Raw genomic sequence first — 16,647 nt, forward strand, 5'->3', positions numbered from 1 at the left:
TTCTGCAGAATACTTTTACTCTTGACTTCAGAAGGCAGAAGTAAAATTCAAAGGAAGGACTTAATTTCAGGGGAAAGAGAAGGATTTACTTACTCTGAACAAATAGTTCTACTCCACCTTCTATGTACTGACCATGCCACGTGCAAACACTCTAAATGCCTTTATCAGCACACTCTCCCACAGCTTTAAGCTTTGAAAAATCAGCAATGGGGCTTCTGAGGGGAAGGGAATATTTAGATAGTTCAGTTTCCAGTGCACCTACAGAAAATAACCGCTTCTAGATCTGATCCCAAATCCCCCTTGAAATTGTGAATTTACTTTGAAAATCCTGCTGGGAATTGATTTTTCTGCTCTCCCATTGCTCTAGATGAGACTATTGTGCCCCCTGATGTGCCAAGCTACTTGTCCTCCCAAGGGACTCTCTCGGAGCGCCAGGAAGTGGCCATTGGAGTGGACACCCAGCAGCCCAATGGGCACATTGACAGCAATGGTGAGAAATGGTTCAGTTATTCTGTAATGCTGCATCTGAACTTGATATGGGAGGTAGAAATCTCAGCCCAGAGTACTTCTGTGTTTGTGTTTGTTCTGAGTTATCTGGGAGATCTTTATAATGTAACTCCTGCATTTATACAGAGCAGGGATCTGTGTTTGACTTCACAGAGCTCTCCTCTCCCAGGTGTAAGTGTTCCTACAAGCCTCAGAAAGTGTTCCTGACTGCCTCAGAAACTGCTCAGTCAGGCCCTAAGGACTGGTTGTTTGCTAACTTTGGATTCTTTTTTTGGCAGCAGAGTTACCCACAGTCATACCAGAAAATGCATTTACATTGCCTGTCCCTGCCTTCAGGCTTTGAAATTAAATGTTGGGGTTTTACACTATTTGAACACGGCACATTAGGGAGGAGAAGTTAAGAGTTCTGAACCAAGATCCTCCTGAGATTGTGCAGCATTTTTTCTGTTAAATGTTGGCTGAAAATTATCTATTATCTTTATTTCTATTTTTTAATCCCTTTTCCAGTGTAAGACCAACAAGTCATTTAACTGTGAGCAGCTGGCTGTGATCTTTACCCAGATGGTTTGTTTGTTACAGGGATGTGTCAGGCTGATGTTGGAAGGTGTCCAGATGTTGAAGCTCCTGCTGTAGGTTGTAGACAGCCCAAGCTGTGTATCAGCTATAATAAAGACACTTGGAAAACTGAGGACATGGCCGATGGAATGCTTGTTCCAGAGAAGACAGGTACAAAACCCATTAATCTGGGAAGGCATTTCGTGTTTGTGCAGATCACAAAACCCTCCAAGTCAGGCAGCATTAACACAAGAAATTGTTACCTTCAGAGAAAAAAAAAGCTCAGAATGATTCTCAGGTGCAAGCACAGAAAATTTACTTTCTCCTGCTTGCTTTGATCCTCTCTCAAGCTTGGGTAGCTGGAATTTGAGGAACTGTCAGAAAGAGGCAGAGTAAAGCTCCCAATTGCCATTCTGTGCAGCTGGCTGATGGGAATTTTGATTTGAAATATTCTTAAATTATGAGAGCACTTTCAAAACTGAAACTGTTAAATTTTTTCATGCTCTTTTAAAAGGGCTTGACTTCAAAGCTCAGCTTTTTAATTTATTTTGAAATTTTAAAGGTTGTTTTGGGCACTACACCTGCCTCTGCTCTTTGCCAATTTCTATGGTGTTCCACTCATACTTTTCTATTTTTAGGATGTGTTTTCTGTTCTCACACTGTATTGTAAAAACCACAGAAAATCAGCCAATGAAACAAATTTTCTCTCTAGGAGAAACAAATGTAAAGTTTAATAATGGAAAGTTGTTGAGTGCACTAAGGAGATTAACTTTCAACATTTACAAACTCCTTGCCACTCTGAATTCTGCTCATCTGTTGTTCCCACTACCAGTAATAACATATCTTGAGATAACAGTGCAAGCTGATGCTGCTCCCTGTAAAGCAGCAGCGCAAAAATAAGAAAGGTAACTTGGTATTTTAAAGCAGCTACAGTAAAGTTTCACTTTGCACTTCTACCCTGATTAGAAAGTCTGGAAAAGGAAATAAATGCATACTTTATTTTTAAAAAAAGAAAGTTACAAGTACTTTGGAGTGAAAAAGAATCCCTAACTAAAGCTGTTAATTGGAACTACCTGGAGTGATGGTGGGTAATAGCCCTGTGTAAGACCACAAAGTGTCCACATTATTTAGCGAGAGATTCCCTCAGTGAACTACACAGAACTGCCCTTTCCTGCCATGATTTGTGTGCTCCAGTGCTGGCCACTTCCAGCTGCTCCTCTTACCTTGTTGATTTTCCCTTCCTCCCCCAAAGGCTACGGGCTGCCCGTGGTGTGCACGGAGTGCAGCGGCAGCACGGACAGCGTGAACGTCCACATCTACCCCAAGGACTCGGAGAGCCTAAAGACTGTGGAGAACACCCACCCCAATGCACTGAGCAGCAGGGAGCACCATAGGAAGAGGGGTGCAGGCACCAGCCTTCTCCATGCTCAGCCCTGCAATGGGATTGCCAGTGGCAAGAGGGTGGAAACAGACGGGACCCTGTACCCCAGCAACCACGACAGGATAAGGCCGGAGGGCACGGCCGGCGCGCTGCTCGCGGACACGCGCGGTACGTCCTTCCTCGGGGTCACCTCTGGTCCTGGGGCCACCAGCCCCATGTTGGTTTGAGCATAGAACAGATTTATTAAAGTTGGGAAAGACCTCCAGGGCCATGGAGGATGGAAGTGCTTGGCAGGCTGAGCTTCACCTAACCATGCTGCTCCTTTGGGGTTTTGCAGGCTCTTCACAAGCAGCAGCAAAGCCTTCAGAGCTTAACAACCTTAATTTGGTGAGAGCTTCACCTGCAGGAGGGTCATTAAAGCAACTGAACGTGCTTCCTGAAATATCCCCAGCACTACTGGATCTGCAGAGGGAAGCAGAGGTGGAGCAGGCTCTCCTGCCCAACAGCACCACAGCCCAGCCCCGTGACTCCGCTCACGAGCCCAAGCTACCCAACAGGTCTCTGGACTGAGAGCACAGACTGGCTGCCATGTGCAAATCAACAAACACACTATTACTTTTTTTAAATTTTTTTTTTTTTTTTGCACAGAGTATATAGGCTACTTACTTCTACCTCGAATCTTGAACTGATGGCCTGGCAAAGGCAACCAACTGAGGTATGAGAAACAAGCTTGTATGGGGAACAAAGTCCTGTTCGAGCGTCACCTGATTGTACATAGTTTAAAACTTCCCTGAGAAGTATGAAGTGTTCAAAAGTCAACTTGCATATGAAGCACATAAATGCAAGGGATTATTGTGTAAAGAGAAAAGTATTTGATACAATTGTACATAAGAGTTTTCATATATAAATATATATATAAAAATATATATATCTTTTACAGAGGCTATTTTAATCTTTAGTGCATGGAAAACTGAGTGAAATTTTACAATTTTGGCAATATTGTTTTCAGTATCAGGTTGCTCTTAAACTTTGTGAGACAAATAATTCTGGTGCCTTAAATGCATAAACAAAACTTTTAAAAGCCAGACTGTTCCAAAGGGATTATCCTCTTTTCAGTGGAAGTTCCTTTACACCATGTACATTGGGGCTGGGGCAATCCCAGGTACTGGTTGGGTGGAAAAGTGACCAGGAACAGCCCTGTGGAGAGGGACTTGGGAGTGTTGGTGGATCAGAGGCTGGACATGCCCTGGCCATGTGTGCTCACAGCCCAGAAATCCAACCATGTCCTGGCCTGCATCCAGAGCATTGTGGGCAGCAGATTCTTCTCCTCTGCTCCACTCAGGTGAGGCCCCACCTGGGGTTCTGCACACAGTTCTGGTGCCCTCAATGTAAGAAGCAATGGGTTCAGAGTGAAAAGGGGGAAATTTAGGTTAGATACAGAAGAAATTGAAATTCTTCCCTGTGAGGGTGGTGAGGCACTGGTAGAGGTTGCCAGAGAAGCTGCAGATGTCCCATCCCTGTAGGTGTTCAGGCTGGATGGACCTCTGAGCAACCTGGACAAATGAAAGGTCTCCCTGCCTGTGGAAGGGGGCTGGAACAAGATCATCTTTAAGGTCAGGACAGGCTGGATAGATGGGCTAAATCCAACAACATGAAGTTTAACAAATCCAAGTGCTGGGCCCTGCACTTTGGCCACAACAACCCCGGCAGCGCTACAGGCTGGGGACAGAGGGGCTGGACAGTGCCCAGGCAGAAAGGGACCTGGGGACACTGGTTGACAGCTGGCTGAACAGCAGTGTGCCCTGGTGGCCAAGAAGGCCAATGGCTCCTGGCCTGGATCAGGAATGGTGTGGCCAGCAGGGGCAGGGAGGTCATTCTGCCCCTGTGCTCAGCACTGGTGAGGCCACACCTCGAGTGCTGTGTCCAGCTCTGGCCCCTCAGTTTTAGGAAAGACATTGAGATGCTGCAACGTGTCCAGAGGAGGCAGCGAGGCTGGAGAGGGGCTGGGAACACAATTCCTGTGAGGAACGACTGAGGGAGCTGGGGGTGCTCAGCCTGGAGAAAAGGAGGCCCTGAAATGTGGCTGTAGCCAGGTGGGGTTGGGCTCTTCTCTCAGGCAACCAGCGACAGGACAAGAGGACACAGCCTTAAGCTCTGCCAGGGGAAGTTTAGGCTGGACATTAGGAAAAAATTTCCTCACAGAAAGTGATTGAACGTTGGAATGGGCTGCCCAGAGAGACAGTGGAGTCACCGTGCCTGGACATGTTTAAAAAAAGATTGGATCTGGCACTTAGCCATGGTTTAGATGATAAGGTGGTGTTAGGCCATAGGTTGGACTTGAATATCTCAAAGGTCTCTTCCAACCTAGTTAATCCTGTGATTCTATCCCTTCTAATCCAATACTTTCTGTGATTCAATTGGATTACTTAGCACAAATTTCCTTCCCCTTAGAAATTTATTGTACTTAACACATTTAATAACAGAGATCTTCAACTGTGTCAAGTGAAATTTATAAAGAAAAAAAGCAGTGAGCAATTACATAGCAACCTGATATTCTCCTCTTGGTGGAAGAACTAAAATTCCATTATTTTTCAAAACTTTATAAAAATTAGTATTTGAACTGTGACTGTGTGAGACTTTAGAGTGGACCACACAGGAGGCACTAAATAACTCTTCAACAGTGCAGAGCCCCAAAACAACCAGAGGAAAAGGCTGTTTTGACTGGGGAGAAGTTGTTACCAAAATAAATAACTTGTGCAGTAAACCAGGGGTGGTCTCATAACATTGCACCTCTCAAACACGTCATCACAGAGGTTTTACCTGCCATGTGTGCACAGCACTGAGCACCACAGCCCTCACCACAGGCCCTTCCCCTCCCAAAGGACCCAGCTCTACCTGTCTGAGGTGTGTGCAGCAATCCAGCCTTGCCCTGCTTAGAATAAATAACCTGTGCCAGTATAATGCATTTTCACACCCAAAAACCACATCTGTTCTGGGGGGGGTTTGAAACCATAGAGCTGTTTTGACAACAAAACTAAACTGTACTCCTAAGGGGACAGCTGTATCACTAATTCATCCAATGTTTTTGTTTTTTTTTCCCTTCAACACAAGATTACACTTTGTAGTTGAACAGCCAGACTCTCTATATGAAAATATCACCTTAAAGTGAGTTATGCTGCCTTGTGTAGCAATTCTGGGCTAGTTAGAAATACACTTGTTTTATAAGGAAAACTGTGGATTCATGGTTGAATAGACTTTTAAGTGGAAATGTCCCAGATGTTTTTATGGGGTCTTTGAAGTTCATCCTTTAATGGGGGGGGGGTATAAAGAAATGCCCACCTCAGTCAAACAGATCTTTATCACTTCTGACTTCACAATGATGCTTTTTATTTATAGAAAGGTTGCTTTCTGTTGGTGTTTGTTGGTACCTGTGGAGGGAGGACTCCCAGTTCTTTGTGATTTGAGTTCTGCTAACATGAGGTTGCTAACTCTGGTGATGACTACTTTGGGGCAGGTTTATCATGGGTGGGAGGGGGTGTTGTTACTTTTTTCCTTGGGAGCAACTCAAATACCAGTTCCACTAAGGCCAAGTCTGGGCATCCACCTTTGCCAGGACTGTGGTTCAGAACAAGCAGCAGGGACAAAGGGCAGAAACACTTCATGTTCACTTTAGATTCATCACTGAGGGATCTGCCCCAGTGCTGCTGCACCTGTGGGGTTTCAGGGAGTGGCTGCAAGCTGCCCCTTGGTTTTATTACAAGCTGGTCCTACCCAGCCTTAGCTTGAGGAGCCACCAGCTCCTGTAAGGGAAGGACCTCAGTCCCTGAGGGTCAGGGAGAGCTGCCCCTGCATGAAGCCAGGCCTAATTCAGCCAGTACCTGTCTGTCCCAGTCCCTGACTATTGACACGTTTGCACTTTGAGACAGGTGGCGAATTATGTTGAGTGCCAAGTTTATTCAGAGCAGAGGAAATGGATGTTAGAAAATTATAAACTGAGCACAGTTTTCCCTTTGCTGAAGGGAAAAGTGCTCCAGAACTAACTCATGGAAGCAGGGACATGGGGAAGATGAGAATGATTCAATGGGCTCGTTTTGCTGGCAGAAATGTCATCACCAGTGCACATACAAAAGCATATTTGCCATGTTAACATTGAAAATAATGTTTCTGAATAAAGTTAACTGCCTAATGTTATGACTTCCACTAAATATGTGAATTTGCTGCTTCTAAGAGGCAATGTGAAAGAGGAAGTATTACTTTTGTGTACAAATTTATTTATTTATTAGAGAATTTGGTACAATGTTGTACATTGAAAAACATGTAAGATATTGAAGTGTCTAACAAACGGCATTGAAGTGTCTTTAATAAAGGTTCATTTATAATATTACGGCTGATCTGTTGAGAGTGAGCTTTTGGGAGTTTCAGTTGAAAATTAAATAAAATTCTAATCCATTGCTATATTTCTTTTCTGTCTTTCTCTTATGAAAACGGAGATTAACTGCCAAAGTACCTGCTCTTGAAATTGGGCCATGAGATCCTGGGGAACAGCGTGAGGCTCTGACAGCCTGGCATGTGGATGGGGTAGAATTTGGGGCTGGATTGAAAAATACAATACAGAACTTGTAAGAAATACATTTCCAATATATCAGCTTGCTTTAGTATCTGGCAAGTCCCCTATCTTGGCAGTGAGAACAGAACAGATGAGGGGTGGGGGTGTGTGTGTGCATGTGTGCAAGTAAAAACAGGGCCAGGACAGCACCAGACCCAGCTGCAGTTGTGAACACCTCTGGTGTTCCCAAACCCCAACCCCACCCTGGGTGGAAATTCCAGAGGTAGCTTTGGACCTAAGCCTGAATTCCTGCTTTAACTAAAAATCTCAATTCAGCTTCTGTAGATTTTTTTAGAAATTAAAACTAATTCCCCCTTGAAATTATCACTTTGGGTATAAAGCAAGTTGTCTGAGAATACTCAAAGTTCCTTAACACATCTAGGAGTTAATTATTTTTAAAATTGAGAGAGGTTTTAAGGGGCTGGTGCCTGGTGTAAAATTTGTTATCCCACTTTATCCTAGTAATGGGCTACATTAAATTTGGGTAAACTTGAAATAAAACATTGCTAAAACCTAAGGCAAACGGTCATAGGGGAATCCATGCATTTTTTCATCTATTTTTTCTCCCCACAGTCCCAAAACTAAAAATGTCCTTTTCATCCATATTAGGCAAACTGGTGTATGCAGAACAGCCCTGGCCACCTGCTGGGGCTGTCAGTTGCCTGCTGCCATTCCCAGGTACCTTTGGCCTTCTTGTGGTGCAGAGCTGTTCCACTGGCACAGAGGAAGGGCAATCACTTGAGGTCTGTCCCCTTCCACGACTAGGCTGGCTAAAACAATTTGGCTGCTTGGTTGGGATTTTTTATTTTAATAAAAAAAAAAAAAAAAGGTGATGACAAAAACTGATTCTGCAATATTAAATAAAAACAACAACAAAAAAAAATGCACCATTTGGACCCAACAACATAACGATTATTATTTACAGCTCAAGTAATTAAATGCATCAACTGCAGTGCTAACCCCCTCACCATGTTTAAAGAGCTTCAATAGAAAATAGATTTTTGAGACAGAGTAATAAATCTCCCTCCCTTCCCAGCCCCTAAAATTGAATGTGCTATATGTATATATAGAATGTCATAAAAGAGACAGCCTCAAAGTGGCAGGAAGCACAGCTTCACCAAGCCATGGTAACGAGTAGTGTTACCAACCAGCCAACACGGGACTTGGCTGAATTCCCCATTTTAATTGAAGATTATTTTTAAGAATTATGTCCTTTGTTCTGTATGTTTTACTTGTCTGCCAATTGTTTGCTAAGTTTTGGCCTCTAAAAAGTCTTACTACCCTGTCATGGATAGCAGTGTAATAAAACATCCAGCCTGTGCTGTAGGCACTCCAGGCAGGGGCTCTGGTGTCACTGGTGTCCCCTGGTCAGGCCACTGACCTGGTCTGGCATTTGTTCTCCCTCTCCCTGGACTCCAAACACCTGTACATTGTCCTCATGAGGGGAACAGCCTCACAGGTAAATTACAGCAGCCTAGGGCAGCACATCACCCCTGGCACATCAGTGTTGGGATGACAGGGACGGTGCCAGCAGGACGAGTGAGCAGGCACAGCTCAGTCCCAGGGCCCTGTGGCACCACTCCTCTCCTGTGTGAGGAGCTGCCCATGGCTCAGCCCAGAGCCATGCAGGGAACCATCACCCACCACAGCCCCTTGGCTTTGCCTGCCCACACAAACACCCTCCACAGCTAAACCTCCCGCACCGAGTCTGGTGATAATGTTGAGTAATTCCAATAAGGTCTTTTCATCACACTCATCCTCGCACCATTTTGGCTGCTGCAGCTTCTGTTTCCTACATGAGAACAGCAGCAGAGTTTTGCCTGCCAGCAACCCCCCGAGAGCCCTCAGGATCCACCCCTACAGCAGCAGAACTCTGATGTTCTCCCTGCCTTGCCCTCCCAGCTTGCCCCCCAGGCTTCACCACTTCCATCCTCCTGCTGCTTCAGCAGCTGAGGGATGAAGAGCAAAAGAAGGCAGAGCTCCGTGTCTTTGCACAAGCACAGCTGTAAAATAATACAAGCCTGTGCTTTTACTGGAGAAATATGAGTGTGATTAATAAAGCTGCACTGGCTCCCACACAGGAATGCTTGCTGAGCACCTGTAGGTATAAACAGGAATATAAACTTCCACAAACACAGCTCGAATCAGAAACAAATGGATGATTGTCTTTTACAAAGAGTTCTCCCAAGCCAGGATCCTTTCGGTGCTGTTGGAGGGCAGCAGGCTGTAACTCTATCGGCCCTTCCCCTCCCCTGTTACGAGGCAGGTGCCACTGAATGATGAAAACTTGCTTTATTTCAGCCTCCCCACTCAGCCCCCAAGCCAGAGCTTTCCAAAACACTTTCCCTGCAGGAGTTCTAATAATGCCTTTTGCAGCCACCGTAATTAGCTGTTTACCCCCCAAACATTACTTTTTTTGGCACAACTCTTCAAAATTACCTCACCCACTTTCCATGCAGGAAAATTTCATGTTTGGGAAGCTGGATTATTGGAGGATTTACTTTTCTCTAGCAGGGAGAGTGGCTCTCAGCCTGCAGGACAGCTGCTGTGAGGGGTGCGGGAGGAAGGCTCTGCTCCCAGCCCGGCTCCTCCTCCGCCTCGGCGGCTTCTCCCTGGGCAGGATCGGCCGGGCTGGCTCAGAGCAGCAGCTGCCGAGTCTTCTCGTATGTCCCCAGGAAGATGAAGCCTCCCAGGCTGATGGCTGCCATCCGTGGGACAACACCTGCGAACAAGCTGAAGGCAAAGGAAAGGCACTTTGAGAGATGAGCGGGGAGCGGATGCAGGGGCTTCGCAAAACAAAGCCAAGAAAAACTCTCTCTTGCTGGTTTCTTAAATCCCACCCCGCTACTCACTGCAGGGATCTGTCTGGACTTCCCTAACACAGCACTCCCAAGGCTTGTGGTTTTTAACCCCTCTCCACACTCCTAGGGTGCAGAAGGACAAGGCAGAAGCCCTTATGGACCACTGGAATGGGGAGCTCAGGCACATGGCCACAAAGAGCTGCAGACAGGTGGGAACACCCTGTCCTCCACTGCCCCCACAGCCTCTCGGGGCCAGGGACTCCCCCGTGCAGAGACAGCCCTGCTCACTGCAGTGGCTCATTCCCAGGAACACACAACAGCCATGAGGGAGCAGAAATATTCCATTTGCGGCACCTTCAGCTGCCACCTTTTTAGGTGCCTGATCTTCATAGTTATTCGAAATTAACAGGAAGCTCGTGCAAAGCCAATTGCTTGACACATCTAAACTCACAGCTGGTTTAACAACTTCAGGACAGGCCAGTGTATCCTCCCAGAGGACTACAGGCTTCCTTTGTGGCAGGCAAGGACTAAACTCGAATCTGTTTGGCATCCCACCCCCCTTCCAGATCTGTGGCACTCAGCCTGGCTGAGCTCCACAGGGATCCTGTCCCTGGCTTTCCCAAGCACTGCATGGTCCCTGCTAAGAGGGTGTCCACAGTGGGACACGCCGTAATTCCTGGTGAGACCTGGCTGCTCAGGAGCTGGCTGCACAGGGAAACCTCTGGCAGTAATGAGCTCTGCTAAGGAGCCTGGAGCACACAGGCAGATGGAAACATTTTATGGCTTTACTAGACAGCAATTGGGCCTATTACCATAATGACAGCTTTAAAACAGAGTAATTTGTACAAGGCATGTATGGACAGAGCACTGATAGGGCAAATCCTAGGGAGCAGCACACAGCATCCCTCTCCTGCCGAATTAGGGAGCCTCATTACGGGAGCAGGGGCAGACATTTGTTTCCAGAACAGCCCACTCGAGACAGAGCTATTACACAAACAGGGGCCCATAACTGAGTTACCCAGAAGCTGCATCCCTGGCAGCCCCTATTACTAACCATCACTTCCAAGAATCCTGGCCCTGCTTCTCCCAGTTTCCTGTTCCCACCTGCCACCCGCAGCCTCTCCAATCCAGGCTTCCCCCATGGGCTCCCTTTCTGTGTGAGGGCAGAGCTGAACAGCTGCAGGGAGGTCCCAAATCCAAAGAGCAGAGCTCTGTGGCAGGTCTGATCCAAACTGGTCTCTGCTGGGCTATGCCTGCCTCCATCAGCAGATGAGATAAATTTGGTTTATTTCTGCTGGCCCCATCAGAAAGCGCTCTGGTGGGCAGAGGTCTGCTGTCTAGCTGGATTTGGTCTCTGTCTGCAGACTTCACCTGGCACTCTGCCACTCCTCAATTCCTAACAGGACTCCTGCAGTTACCCTTTGGATCATTGAATCACTTAAGTTGAAAAAGGACAAACCCAAAATGACCCAGCACTACCAAGCCCACCACTAACCCGTGTCCCCAAGCACCACAGTTACACATTTTGAACACTTCCAGGGATGCTGATTCTACCACTTCCCTGGGAAAAAGGGCAAGGCAATGCAGGGCTTGGACACAGCACAGAGGGCCTAGTGCTGAAAAAAGCACTGTGTGTAACTTGCAGCCCAGTGGTGGAGGCTTTCTCTGCCCTGCTTGGCTGCCAGGCAAAATTCCCCCAGGGACGGGACCCTTCTCTACTCCCCAAAGAGAATTCTCTCTGCTCTCCTCCCCTCGAGGGGCTGCCCAGCAACAGAGGCTTTCTCTGTGCATGTGCTGTTAACTGCTGAGGCATGTGCCCTTCTGGTATTTTTCCACTGAAGTCGAGATTCATAACCCACACTTCAACAAATAAAACTAAACTATGTCGAGGGATTGTTATTTCAAAGTTAAATCAGTACTTCACATGTGCCAATTCTTCTCAGGCTAGGAAGCTCATGGGAGGAAGAGGACACCTGGTGTAACACCACCAGCTCCATCCCTAGCTCTACACAGGCCACCTCACCAGCATCACCACTCCAATAACCCTCGTGTTTCTCACCAATAAGTTGTGAAGTTTCATCCACGGCTTTCAAACACCACTATCTCCTTGTGTGAAAAGCCATCAGACAAGATGCAAACTCCCTTTCCTGTGCATGATTCCTCTTCTCCTCTGGCAAGACCAAAGAGGTTCACAGATTCACTCACCCCATCCCTATCCTAACCCCTGCCAGTCCTGGCTCTCCCTTGACAGAAAGGGATGTGGAATTTCTTGGCGTGAAGCAGAGGGATTTACTAGGTGCAGACCAGGAAGCTGAGCCCTGTGCTCTGGTTTTAATAAGGTGGCAATAAGCAATGCGTCTTTCTGCCCTCAGAATTCCTCCTCTTCAAGTACGAGATTTATTAGAGGAGCCATTAATCATGTCATGTTGTAACTGGCCAAAAAAGCCCGACATTTTTATTGGTTTTGATTAATAGATTTATAATTGGCAGCAGGCATGGCAGCCTCTGCGTTTATTTTTCCCAAGACTTTCTTCCTTTTCCTCGCAGCTGACGCAGCTTGGCCTCCTTTACACGTTACTTTTTCTCCAGATCTCTTATTGTTTTGATTTCAACTGAATTGTGTTCTCTTTGGTCCTAGTCCACTGGTGCTATCTTTGGGCAGAGTTTAATTCTGGGTTGTTTAGAAACGGGCACTGCTGAAACACCATGAAAAGAGCACAAACATACATTTTTACTTTCTGCTGTTGCCTGGGGGCTGGGGGGGAGTTTCCTCAGTCAAATCCATGCCTCTTCACACCCTTCAGAGCTCAGCTTCCACCAGCAGCAGACCTGGCCTCACTTCTCCCAGTCCCTTGAACATGCCTGAAGAGCCATGCAGGGCCCAAAACTCACCCACTGCCACATCACCTTGTCCCCTCCAAGAGGCAAACCTGAGACAGCCCATGCCCGAGTGCTGCCGGGGGGCACAGCTGGATGCCTTCCTGGAATCAGTGTTCAGGAACTTCCTGCAATTTGTTTTGAATTATTTCCCACATGTGTAGAAAGAAGGTTGAACTTTTATTAGCTGGGCAAGCAGAGATCAGATGTTCAGAGAAAGCTGTCCCCTGCAAAGCTGTGTTGTGCACAGTGCTTTGGGCAACAAAGGTTAGAACAGTGCCCTGAAAGAGTGAGAGGGCTAAAAATCTAGGGAAAAGTCCCAACCTTCCAAAAATCCCTCTGTTTCTCTTCCAGGCCAAAGACAGGTGAGACATGAGCCCTGCTGAAGGAGGCACAGGCTGAACTTCATGGACTGGAGAAGTTAAGACATACATTTACTTTCAGAGGCCAACTACTGGTATAAGACACACACTCAAAGAGGACAGGGTGGTGTAAATGAAGCAGTGTCATAACACCTCAAAATGTTCAAGAAACACCAGCAGAAGACTCTGTGTTCCCACACTGCTCCAAGGTCAGGAGAGCAATTCTCTGTCTCAGGACTGGACAAAGTGAGGCACTTAAGAGACTGGATGGACATCACCTTAGACTTCCACAGCTGGTCAGAGGAAAGCCCAGAACATTTCTCCACTCTGGCTACATCAGGAAAGCCCTGCAGAGCTGCTCTGTGGCTGCTCAGACCTACTCTTTGCACTCAAGCCTGGCTCAGGAAACTTGCACTTTTGCACACTGCAAAAATCTGGGGGCACCTGCTCAAGGCCAGACCTGAGAGGAGTTTCAAAGCTCACAGCTCCTCCCTCTGCTTCAGCTTGTCCCCACTGCTGGTACCACACTGGCATTGCCTGCTCACACTGAGCTTTGCAACAAGAATGGGGAATTGAAAGGAACAGAGGAGACCTTGCTGCTTTCAAATCTGCAAGAAATTGCCAGGAGGAGGAAAAACTGTCCATAAGGGGCTTGTGGGTCCTATGCTGACCTTCCCTGGCATCTCAGGAGAGGGGATTCACATCCCTCAAATGAAACCGCTGAAACTGCTATGAGATGTGCCTGAATTCAAATGGATACAAATCACAAATATTCACAGGGAAAAGTCCATCGTGGGTTATTAACACAAAAGCCACCCTTGCCTCTGACACCTGGAGCTGGGCTTAGAGGTTGGATATACTCCCAACAATGCCCCCTTTTCTGTACTGTTCCCTGGACACTGTCCCTAGCCAGGGCTAAGGTGAGGACACTCAACCTCCCTGAGGGATTTGTTCTTGACTACCTGACTGTTGCTCCCTGCCCAGGTGTGCAGCAATCAAAAGGTTTTTCTGTATGCCAGTATTTAAACAGAAACAGATCCCACCCCATCCTCTCACACCCCCTAAAACACACAGACAACACAACCCCTGAGGTGCAGCACGTCCTTACCCTGACAGGCCTTGTGTCCTCCAGATGCCACCAAGGGCAGCCAGAACATTGCCACTGGCATTGCTGGAACCAGCCTGCACCACAGAGAGAGATTGAAAATGTTGGCAGAGGTTTAGTTATCTACTGAGCTCCTGTGCCTGGTTAGTGCTACATGACAGGAGTTACAGACATCCTAATAACCTCCTTACCCCAGGCACAGGCAAAAGCTCCTCATCTCCAGGAATGAAAAAAAGGGCAGAAAGTGAAGCAGAGGCACAGAAAAACAAAACAATCAAGGTCCCAGAGCTGGTTAGTTCAGAACTGGGCAGCCAGTCCCTTCTGCACTACACTCAGCTCTACATCAAGCAGCTGGCACTGCAGTTAGACCTTAATAAAAACACACTCTCAAAGCACCAAGTGACTTTGCTGCTCCTTTAGATTTAAAAGAATAACAACAACAAAAAAACTCTGAATAGTGTATTGCATGTGAAAATTGTCTTGAGTGCAAAACAGAGGACAAACAGCAGGACTAGAGACACTTAAATTCCATGTATGAATTCTTAATGTGAAATGACTGATTGAAACTGAACGGTCTCAAAACACCCTCATTTCTTTACCTGGTTGTTCAGGAGAGAGGCAGAGATAAAGGAAACCCAGTTTGTACAGGTTTATCACCAACACTATCCAAAGACAAAGAAGCTGCAGCAGACACAACCCAGCAGTGACAGATTACACAGCAGATGCGACTCAGCTGGGGAGGTGCATGTCAGCAACAAGAAACACCCCAAATTGAGAGATCTGAGCAACAGGGTAAAAACACCCACAGAAACTCCAGAATGCCCATCCTTCAGCAACACAACAGCTCTTTTCAGGGCTGGGAAAGGCTTTAGGAACATCCACCTGCTGAGGGCTCTTAGCTCAGTGGCTGTCAGCTCTGCCCTGGGTCAGTGAGATGATGATGGGAACACCAGACTCACTAACAATTTCTAAACTTACTGAACTTACTGATCTTATAAGCAGTCTTCCTTCTGCCCTGGTTGGCAGATGTTGGCCATCACAATCTCTATAGTTTAACATTTTACAACAGAAAATCCAGTACCAAGCCTTCCTCAGAAAAGACATACACACACTCTGAATTACCAAAACAGTGGAATAAATCCCTGATGGGCAGTTTAACTTTGGGTTAACTCTGACTCTGCAAGGCTTTTCTCCTAAAGACACTGCATGAGACTCTGGAAGCTGAGCACAAGCCCAAGTCTGCTTCAGACAGCTCCTTTGGGAAAGGACCAGAGCAGCACTCAAGGAAAGGAACACAACAATTTCATTAGTTCTTCATGCAGTGCCTGTTCACATCTACTCCTGCCTTCTAGGACAGGAGCAGAAATGATTATTAATAGGTGCTAGATTTCATTCTGTAATGACCCCACAGAAACCCTGGAATGCCCAGGCCATTCACTGGCCTGTCTGGTGGCTCCTTCCCTCTTACCTTTGCCAACATAATTCTCGTCTTTGCTACATCGAGCGGAGTGGTGACTGCAGCTGCAAATCCACCTGAGAAAATTAAAATACCAAGCACAAGTGAGACATTGTTGTGTGAATATGAATGCCACACTGCCTATAATTCCCAGGGCTGTGGTCAACACTGCTCTGTTATTAATGCCTACAGCACGTTCCCTCACGTCAGAGCCCAGGTACGTCTGTCCAAGGTTTGTACACAGACGTTTTGTTACTGTGCACTGACTTTAGAAACAGCTCTCTGCTGCTTAACTGTAAATCCAAACATCCCCAGGGACATTACTGCCTTTTTGTTCTGCACTCTGTACATATATGAGCATAGGAAGGTTGTAAGGATAACAGATTCCACTTTCAACATATACAGCAAGTTTGGAAGGAAAAAAAAAACTGCTTACTCATTTGCAGAGATGGGAAAATAAATCAGTCACACTGTGTTCTGCCCAGAGAATTAAAGTCTGACCATTTAAATGCTGGAAGGACAGAATCATGCTCTGTATCTGAAACACACTAGATACACTCACTACATACACACAGACTGGATCTGGGACTGTTCCAAGGAAAAAAGACAAGTCAGTGTTTGGGATGGAGCTCATCTCCAACAGATTAAATCAGCTCCACTTTGGATAACAACAATGTGAAGCTGCCCAAGGGTCTTAGGAAATTGTCAGAAGTCTTCTGTCACAAGTGCCATCTTACCCTCAGGGGCATTTTTATTCTGTACTCTCTCCCAGACTTCACCCTTGGAGCTCATTACTGTCACTTGCCACAGCCAGCTCAGCTGTGGATTTCCCCCTGAAAGCCAGAAATCTTCAGCTTATCCATCTGCATGTCTCACCCCAAAATGTGTGTGTCTGGCTCTGTATTTTAACCCTGTGACTACAGCCTGGCCTCTTGTGCTATCTAGGGACCAGCTCTGCTGCTTTTCCTCCCAGGATTTTATTCCTTTTGCCTAATTT

The 16,647-nt window shown here is 46.6% G+C and overlaps 2 protein-coding genes across 3 annotated transcripts in view; one reads left to right on the top strand and one right to left on the bottom strand.

Moving 5' to 3' along the window:
• LRIG1 (leucine rich repeats and immunoglobulin like domains 1) overlaps positions 1–3,367 on the top strand; it is an 88,806-nt gene extending 85,439 nt beyond the window's left edge. The window contains 4 exon segments of the mRNA XM_053989679.1: positions 368–490; positions 1,087–1,233; positions 2,315–2,611; positions 2,781–3,367. Of these exon segments, the coding sequence (XP_053845654.1) occupies positions 368–490; positions 1,087–1,233; positions 2,315–2,611; positions 2,781–3,013 (800 nt within the window). The 3' untranslated portion in view covers positions 3,014–3,367.
• A 5,959-nt stretch (positions 3,368–9,326) lies between these two features.
• SLC25A26 (solute carrier family 25 member 26) overlaps positions 9,327–16,647 on the bottom strand; it is an 83,116-nt gene continuing 75,795 nt past the window's right edge. For both annotated transcript variants that reach the window (XM_053989141.1, XM_053989140.1), the window contains 3 exons: positions 15,663–15,727; positions 14,198–14,271; positions 9,327–9,782 (listed from right to left, as the gene is read on the bottom strand). In XM_053989141.1, the coding sequence (XP_053845116.1) occupies positions 9,686–9,782; positions 14,198–14,271; positions 15,663–15,727 (236 nt within the window). In that variant the 3' untranslated portion in view covers positions 9,327–9,685. The remainder of the gene's footprint in view (positions 9,783–14,197; positions 14,272–15,662; positions 15,728–16,647) is intronic.

Source organism: Vidua macroura, chromosome 13 (genome assembly GCF_024509145.1).
Source record: "Vidua macroura isolate BioBank_ID:100142 chromosome 13, ASM2450914v1, whole genome shotgun sequence".
Classification (NCBI taxonomy): Eukaryota; Metazoa; Chordata; class Aves; order Passeriformes; family Viduidae; genus Vidua; species Vidua macroura.